Source organism: Diadema setosum, chromosome 3 (genome assembly GCF_964275005.1).
Source record: "Diadema setosum chromosome 3, eeDiaSeto1, whole genome shotgun sequence".
In the NCBI taxonomy this organism is placed as follows: Eukaryota; Metazoa; Echinodermata; class Echinoidea; order Diadematoida; family Diadematidae; genus Diadema; species Diadema setosum.
Window position 1 is genome coordinate 24,918,816 of NC_092687.1, and position 9,581 is coordinate 24,928,396.

Here is a 9,581-nt window from a genome sequence, read left to right on the forward strand (position 1 = left end):
AAAGGACAAAAGATTATGTATGGCTGCTGTGGAAATCGATAGCGCCACTGTATCACTATCAATCACGCGTAAATATGTAAACGCCCTTTGGTTAGGCCGCATTCACAAGTTTTAGGGGAAAAAAGCCCCACCGCTGTGCTTAGGTACTCCACTCGAACTAACGTTAGACATATCTATACACAGTACGGTACTAGGGCTGAATTCACAAGTACACTATAACACTGCACTGTACAGGAAAGCCTCGACTAGCGAACGCTATAGGATGGAGGTTGCCATCGTCATCAGTTTGGGAGAGGCAGGCCCCCAGTCCTCTCAGTGATGCATCCACTTCAAGGTAAAACTCCTGGTCAAACCGTGGGTAGGATAACACAGGCGATGAGGTCAGTAACTCCTTGAGCCTGCAGAACGACATGTCTGCCTCAGGACTCCATCGAAATCCGGCATCCACTGAAGCACCATTGTGAGGTCGCTGCCCCTTCCCCGCTTTCCGTTGAGACGACTTCTTCCCAACCAGACTGTGGAGAGGACCTGCAATCGCTGCAAACCCAGGGACAAATCTCCTGTAATAGGCCTACTAAAGCCACCTAACCTGTAGAGTACTCGTAGTGTTTAGGTAGTATCAATAGACCACATACTGTCATAGATGACATCTACACCAACGCTGCACACTGGCACTGGTCCGACGGTCCCTGTCCTGGAAAAATCACTGTTGGACACTGACCAGTAACTTTTTCAGGAATGGACCAGTAAAAATTGGGGGAAAATGCGTGGACTCTACCTACTATTACCACTAGTCTAACGTGTCAGATGTATAGATCTAGAGCTAGACTAGAGACTCTATGTTAATTTGACTTGGTCTTAGACTTCAGCTGATCTGAGTTTTAGTAACTGGTATTACAAGTAAAGTCTTAACTTTGCATAGACTTAATAGTTCGACTTGAAAGTTAAAGTGTAACATGTTTAAATTTATTCTTTACTCTTCCCTTGAGTTTGACTTTTAGACTTTTTACTCTTTTTTTTTTTTAGTTTAGTAGGCCTACTTTATCAATCTCATGATTTCATTTTCAACTCAAGTCAAGGCTTTAGCCACGAGTGTCTTGACATCTTGCATGTCTTGCACACAGACGTTACGACTACAGTACTCAGTAGTCTCAGAAGTAATGACATAAGTTGAAAAGAAACTATAAATAATATGATTTGGGATCCAATTTGAAATTGGATGGCGTTTACAGACTAGGCTTCATAAGCATCACGAGATTGGATACATGGGGACTACACTCTACCGCAATTAATGGTTATGGTAGTCCAACTGAAACTGTTATTTTGAGCATGATGTTAATAGGATTAAAGCTTACCATTCACTTCACTCGTGGACAGTGGGCTGGCTTAGGCCGTCATTCATCTTTCAGAAGGTTTGCTTCTCACTTAACTATACACAGCCCAGTCGCCGCTGTACATACGTAGCGCGACAGGGCTGTACCAACGAAGCTCCAAACACGAAGAGGGTCCAACGATCGCATGCGATCGGATTGAATTTTGATACTTCAGATCATTTTTTTGTCACTTCAAACTCATCTGACGAACAAAATGATAATGAGACTTCATATCTATGCTATGAATATTGAAATTTAGACTTAATAACTTACCTAAAATGATGGTTATATGCAGCATGTGTGAACGGTTCACGAACGGTACATCGTCTTTCACGCCAGGCCATTTCCAATATCCGGGAGGTCACATGATCTGAATGCCCTTTCAAAAGGTCGCGCTGTCGACCGTGCTGCTACACCAACACTCAAGCAGCGCATCGCACGCACGCAAAAGATTTCCGCAGAGATCAAGGCGCCATTTTGAATTCTGCAACGATGAACCCTGACGGTGTTAGGGAATCCGCCAGAAAGTATCATTTTTTGGTTCCACGGACTTATCACGAGGGCTCTCAATGGACTTACGAACCTTCTGTAATACAAGCATGCACTTAAGGTGAGTAACGTTTGGTAACGTGTACATTGTATATAAAGAACGTATGAATTTTCATAAGTTTTGTAGCTGTGTTGTGGTTCCCCACTTTGTAGGTGCCCGCTCGTTGGTCAGACGCTGTATTCGCGTAGCGTACTAACAGCGTCTGGTCGGGCTAGTTCTCACTCTGAGATGTGGACTATATAGGGCCAAAACCTAATTAGAGGCCAGTAAGTTGAACAAAGCTCAAAATAATGCAACTGCGACGGTTCGTAAAACCCGCATTGCTCTTCACCCTAGCAATTCGGGCATTACGAACCGGCGTATCTTTATTGCATCGGTTCGTGAAACCCCCTTTTCTCAATTTCTCGATATTTCGGGTACCGTTGTTTTTTTTTTTCTTTCTTTCTTTGATGAAATTAAGAATAATTAATTTTGTGATCTAAAATTTTGGGATTTGGCAGAGTTTTGAAAGCACTTTCATTTGGTACCAATATCTCGATTTTGAAAATTTTGACCAAAATCGAAATAGCGTCGGTTCGTGAAATCACCGACGATATTGTGCTTATCAAGATATGATAGCATTTCCAAATGAGTAGCTTAGTCATAATAAATGCTTTTTAAACCAGTTTCGTCTCGTTTTTATATCCCTATATTTTTTAATCGAAACTAACCGCTATACAAAGAAGAGCACAGTCTTCCGTATGTCAACAGGTGTTCTGTTGTAAACGCGATGCGCTTAGTCTTTATTCAAGGCAGCGAAGGGAATATCCAAAAGGTTATGATGTCCTCAGCTGTCACGCGGTGCGCTTAGTCTCAAAAACTCATACAGTCCCCACGGTACACGAAAAGCTGTGAGCGGGATTGATTTCTCATGCATCGTCACCTGGAAATATCCATGGGATAGGTCAAGGGAGCTGAAAAACTGGGCACCTGACATTGCTTCCAGAGTTTCCTCAATGCGTGGTAGAGGAAAGGAGTCCTTTATTGTGATGGAATTCAACTGTCTGTAGTCGATACAGAGCCTGAGTTTGCCCGACTTCTTGCGAACCAGGACAACGGAACTAGCATACGGACTAGTTGACTTCCTTATGATATTCCTGTCCAATAAGTCCTGAAGAAGTTCCCGCACTTCGGCCATCTGTTCAGGATGGATGCGTCTGTAAGGCAGTCTCACCGTCTTTTCCGTCGTCAGCTTTATCTCATGGGGTATGAGATCACACAGTCCTAGGTCAAGGTCATCAGTCGAGAAGGCATCCTTGTTGACTTGTAGCAACTCTTCCACCAGTTGTGTCTGTTGCGGATCCATGTCAGGTAGTTTTACACCAACAGGGAGATCATCTTGACTGACATGCACTTTCCCAGCCGCCATGGTACTACTTGTGGGATCATCATGCTGAACACAACTCATTGATGCTGCAACTCCCTGCTCTACCAACACCTCAGACACGTCAACCTCAATGGTCTCTGCCTTACACCGAGTAAGTACTTCCTTGCGGCCATGCACTACCACAGCTGAGGCCACCACAGTGTGGGGCTGCAGTACAACATCATCTGTGCCGTTGTTCATCACAAGGATGTCAAAGCCCTGGCTTCCAGGCACACAACCCTCCAGTATCTGCAAGCCCTTGTGATTCTTGTCTCCTCCTTCCACCAACCATAGACCTTCAGACTCGTCTTGTTGATCTGCATTCAGAGTGCAATGCAGTGCCCTCACGGATCCAGGAGGGAAGGTTTCTACGGAAGGACCCGTTACCACCTGCGTTTTTCCTTGACGGCTTGGTAGATGTGTAGGGCCCATGAGGGGCATCTCTAAACTCCTTGCTGCCAAGGCAAGATCACTTGAGTCCTCCTCTGACCTCAACAAGCTTCTCAGCGCATTACATCCTAACAAAATTGGATAGTCTACTTTGTCGGTTCCATGCACCACCTTCTGGGGGACAACCAGGAATCCAACCATGGCACTGTATCTTCCTATGGAGACTGGAGCCTGCACGTACCCTTGCACTGGGATCTCTCTTCCTTCCACACCCACAATTCTGATGGAGGAATCCACTACCCCAATCGGTCCTAACTTCTCCAGCTTCGCATGGAACACTTCAGCAGGGATAAGGGAAGCCTCTGCTCCGGTGTCCAACAGGCATCCAATCTCTGTCGACCCAACCTGAGCCTTCACCTTAGGGCTCTTTGCAATCAAGAGGTCACGAATGTTGACCTCCTTTATCCCTGCAGATTTTGCATCTGGACACGCCATGGGCAAAACTGTTGTCCTCTCTGCTGTGTTGCCCGCAACAGCAGAGCTCCTTAGTTTCCCTGGTTCTGTGTCTCCTGCTCCCTTCCCTGTGGACACTGCTTCTTATAGTGGCCCTTCTGGCCACATTGGTGGCACTCAACCTCTGACAGAGGTTTGCGTCTAGGTCGAGACTGGTGCAGCACTTGTATCTCTGATCGCAGATTGGCAACCTCTTCCTTGAGGGTGGTTACAACTGAGGCCAACTCTCGCTGCGAATCCACCAGTTGTTGTTGGAATGACTGCTGTGTCGTGACCTCAGCTATCTCACGAATTCGCCCAGTCCGTCCAGCTGGTTCAGCCTCCTGGAATAGCAGAAGGGCCTCCCTCCTCATAGCGGTAAATCCTTTTGACTCACTGGCCAGCTGAATCCTACGCAGCTCCCTGCGCACAGACTGTTCCCTGGCTCCTTGAACCAGCTGATCGCAGAGAGCCTTGTCTCTCAGTTTCCCCAAGGCCTCAACTTCTCCTTTGGTGTCAGCTGCTGCCTCCATTCTGCCGTACATTCTGAGGAGTGAGCGGCTGAATTCAGACAGAGATTCACCGTCTTTTTGTTTACGAGCATGAAAGGCGCTACTCAGAGACTGAAATGTCTCGTCCTGCCCGAAACACAGTCTAAGCGCTTCTTTGATGCTGTCTGGCTTCAGTCTTTCAGTCTCGGGTAGACACATTACCTCCTCCCTAGCTGGGCCAGCAAGATAATCGATGAGGACACGTGCTTTCCTGTCTTCTGAGAGGTCCAACGATCCTGTCGCCTCTTCGAATTCTTCGATCCACTCTGTCAGACTGGGTTCCCCAGATCTATATGGGGGTCCGCGGAACTTGGACAGCCTTCCCATTGGAATCCCTGTCAGCCCTACAACTTGCTTGAAGAGCTGTGCCATTGCATCGGCACCAATGGAGGCACTACTCTCAACAGATGTTTTCTGAGGGGAACTCATGCCTAACTCTTGCGACACTAACTGAAGACCTCTACGCTATCACAAATACCGCAAATCCTCACATATACATGTACAGCAATAATTGTCAATTATCACAATGCATGAATCACACAACTTTATTACACCAAAACAACACAAATGAGGTACAGTCTCTGAAATTCATAGGGCTAAGGCTGTTCCTTGTTTATCCACCGAGTCTCGTTCCACTGTGCAGTTCATCGATGTCCAGCTCCACTGGGCTGCATCCCACTCCTGACACCACTGTAAAGACGCGGGAAATTAAACTGCAGCAGACACACCATGAATGTGCAGTGAACGGGTCTCTTTATTCGTCACTGTCGAGGAACAGCCTCTGTTCAACAAGCAAACAAAAAAAACATTACAAAAGCAAGGTGCAACATTGTTAAATTCAATCGGTGTGAGATGAACGCATCTCTCTCCATCTATACACAAGAAAAGGTTATGATCAAAACCATCCAGTCTAGTCAGTGTAACAACATTAAAAAAGATGTGTTTCAAATCATTCACTACTGTTTAAAGCAATCAGAACTCGCTTTATAAAGAAGGAAACCATGCAGTTCTCCGTATCTACACACAGTATTGGCCTACATTACACCTGTATATGTATTCAAAGTCACACCTCATATTTCTAATATGGATTTGCATCACGGAATACCAATCATGATAAATGGCATACATTCTGTACCGTGGTACTGTACCAAGCAACTATCCCCTGCATACTTAGCTGCAGTATGATGCATTAATTGCTACTTCATCCCTACTTCTTCCACACAAGAACCAGTACAAGCAATTCACATTCCAATAAAAGGAAACAAGTGCACAGACAACCATGCATTTAGTCATATACACTCCCCTAACAAATGAGAGATCTAACACCACTTCTAACGACACATAGCTGACTAACATGAGCAGTATATAATGGCATATTATGCAACCGAACAATTAACCATCTGGCCTCTTTGGCATACGAGCTGAGCTTAGAGTGCTATTAAAATGACTTTATAACATTATATCCTAGCTGTGTCATATCCATCCAGTGAGTGCTAGCTCAAACCATTTGTATATCACTATGAACACACTGTCCCAATTTATACACAATGACTGACATCAGTGTACATTCATCTCAGTGTCACTCACCAGTCCTGCATGTACCTCTCAGCGTTTACTTAGCACCATGCCGATCCCTGCCACAGAGCAACTTGTCGCGTTACAAATGGACAACTGGCCCTAGAAATATGAGGTATAAATATACTAAATACTAACGTGCACAAACCATGCCAGTACTCATTGTACTTATCCTCATTCACTTAGTGAGTTTGGTAACATAGCATTAAGAATGCAAAAGGCTATCTACATCATGAAGACAATTTGTGTTCAACTAACACTTCTGAATAAGTTGATGTGCACATCATAACTTCACAGTATGTACATCACATCTCAGACCACATGCTCATAACTCTATGCAAACACAGAGCACCTGACCTTGTAAGTGACCTTGAGCTAAATCAAAACTATCCCTACAAGTACAAGCACAACTCCACTTACAACTATTAGAGCAAAGGAAATGTATAATAAACTGTATACTCTGAGATCCATTCTCACATCACCCTTGGAACCAAGTTAAGTGACTTCTACTATCCTCTTTTATCTACAGGATATACCTCTAACAATATTAACAACAAGTCTATTGATCAGAAATGATTTCACAATATGTGATTTGATTACTGTGCCTCAAGTATGCAGCATATCACTTTCCATGTTTGTTTACTACACAGCTTAGTGCACCAGATCTAGTACAATGCAAGAACTCTTGGGCAAGCCAAGTTACATCAACACAGATTGTAGACTTAAGGGTGTATCCCCCATATGTCACAAGAGATGAAAAGTTACTAGATAAATCTATGATACTCACATTCACTGGTGAGGGATTTTAACCTGTGAAATCTGCCTTTAGACACCACATAAGGTCGCTCAAATGCAGTCTTTGTCTCAAGAAAGTCTTGAACACCTGGTCATTGCATTGTTCCACACAACCAGTTCTTCTTGGGTGTGCAGTGTGTGTCTTGAAACAGTGCATTCACAATACATACATACACACATTTACCTGTGTCCCCAACTCTCTGAGGCCAACGCCAAGTTCATGTAACAATGTCAAGGAAAAAAAACAAAGTGTTAGTCTACGATACTAGACCCCAGTATCTGGTCAACTTTACACCACTACAATACCATAGAGCTGCATTTTACAGCTCTATGGAACATACAGAAAACAGTCTTCTTTGTATAGCGGTTAGTTTCGATTCAGAAGTATAGGGGTATAACAACGAGACTAAATTGGTTAAAAAATCATTTGTTATGACTAAGCTACTCATTTGGAAATGCTATCATAGCTTGACAAGCATATCTATGCCCGACAAACAAAATGGCACCAAAAAGGTTTTGCCGCCTCAGGTGGTGCCAATATCTGGCTGGCCCATGGACTAATGGATGTATGAACTGGGAGGCTATTATGTGTGCCTAACAAAACATGATTAATGAACTGACATAGCAACGCACCTGGCTCATTGTATAACGTAGTGAATCACCTTATATTCTTCTTTGTAAGCCCCCAGTTATGGCCGACATGAGTTACAAATACAGTATTTTGAAACTGAATGCATATGAAGAGTTTGTTTGCAAAAACCGATAAGTCCATTTTTGAAGATTTTGAAGTACGGTCTCTGTCATAAAGTACAAAATAATACCTTTTAAATGCTATATTGGTCACTACATAAAGGTACATTTTTGAAGTTATGGTCAAAAGAAGCATTTTTTTTTTTATTATTATTCTCTTTCTTTTTCTTTACCTTTAATCGCAAATATCTCCATTTGACAAATGTGAAATAGAAATTATCATTAAATTGTGGAAGAAGATGACATGACCAAGCATCAATTGAACATTAATGCAAACCTACCTCATGTTTAGTTTGGACCGTCTTCAAATCATTGAATTGCACGCCAAAGCGAAGAAAGACAAGCTGTGTAAAAACTCTGTAAATCATTCCTTCGATTTGCCATAGGGAAAAAAAAAATCTTTTTGTTCTCATTAATGCTTACTCTCAAATCGGAATACTCCGATGATCGAAATTCTCGTGAAAACAATGGAATCGAGAGAAGTCGTTGACCATGCGTATCACAGGGAACTTGCTTCCCGACATAGTTATGAATGGCATAACGCAAATCTCTCGTTTGAAGAGGCTACACCCCCGTACAATCTACGTGCCAACGATCGAGGTCTCAAAAACCGAATCAAGATCTTCGGAGCTAAAGTTGTTCTCCAATCCAAGAAGCCATCCGAATCGGGATTCACTTGGACAACGTGCACCAGTTAAACAATGTAACAACGATCGGTTGGCTGACGATTCATTCTGTAATCACCTCTGAAGGTAATTCCCTTCCCTAAAATGTGTTACCCTGATTTACCCAGATTTTGTGTATAACGTATAGTTGTTGTTCTTTTTATATATGTTACTCTCTTTTTTTTTTCCTGGATAACACACACACACACACAAAAAAACATTTGGAAGCAACATTCCCATGAACATTCATTCTGAGTTGATGAATAGTTTGTTCATATAATCATATCACCTAAAAAGAACAGGAATAATGATTTGTTGCTTTATAGCAAATAAAAATTCCGCATTTATATAACGGATAAATATTTTTGAATGAATATAACAGTTTATGATTATCCAAAATGTGCCAATTTCATGTGAAGTTTATGTATATAGCGACATGCTTGAAAATCCATCGAGAAAGGTCATTATTTTGGTTCCCTTCATTACAAATCTGTTTTATTTTTCTCCCAGCAAAGGATTACAATGGATTGAATGATTTTTTTCTTCTCTTTGACCTCAACGAAATATGACAAATGAGTCATAAGCATGCTCATACACAGCGAAATCTTTAATGCACTCTAACAGACGATTTTTTGAAGTCTGAAAAGAAAAATGATGCAAAATGCTTACATACAGGCCAAACGTTGGCATCACAGTGGTATGTTTTCAACCATCGGTTTAGGAAGCTATTCGCAACAATTAGCCTACAAAACTGTGAGCAATTTTGTCTATTAAAACAACAGACTCTATTTCTTTAAAGGCCAAATTTATTTCACATTGCCGTGAAATCGCAGGTGAATGAACCCAAACTGTTATGCTACTAATGTCTATCTGAGATAGAAGTGAAGTCCTTCTCACCTGTCCTCATGTTTTAGTGCTTGGCAATCAATACTTTTTGTCCCCATACGTCTTTGAATTTCTCTCATGTGATACAACCAGTCCATAGATAAAAGGTCTTTAACCTACATGTATGCGGTGATTTCGTCTTATATCTTT

General features: G+C 42.6%; 1 protein-coding gene across 1 annotated transcript; it reads right to left on the reverse strand.

Moving 5' to 3' along the window:
* Positions 1-4,263: 4,263 nt before the first annotated feature.
* Positions 4,264-5,190, reverse strand: LOC140246713 (uncharacterized). Its single transcript, XM_072326052.1, has one exon. It carries the CDS (start codon positions 5,188-5,190, stop codon positions 4,264-4,266), a length of 927 nt encoding a protein of 308 aa, XP_072182153.1.
* Positions 5,191-9,581: the final 4,391 nt, after the last annotated feature.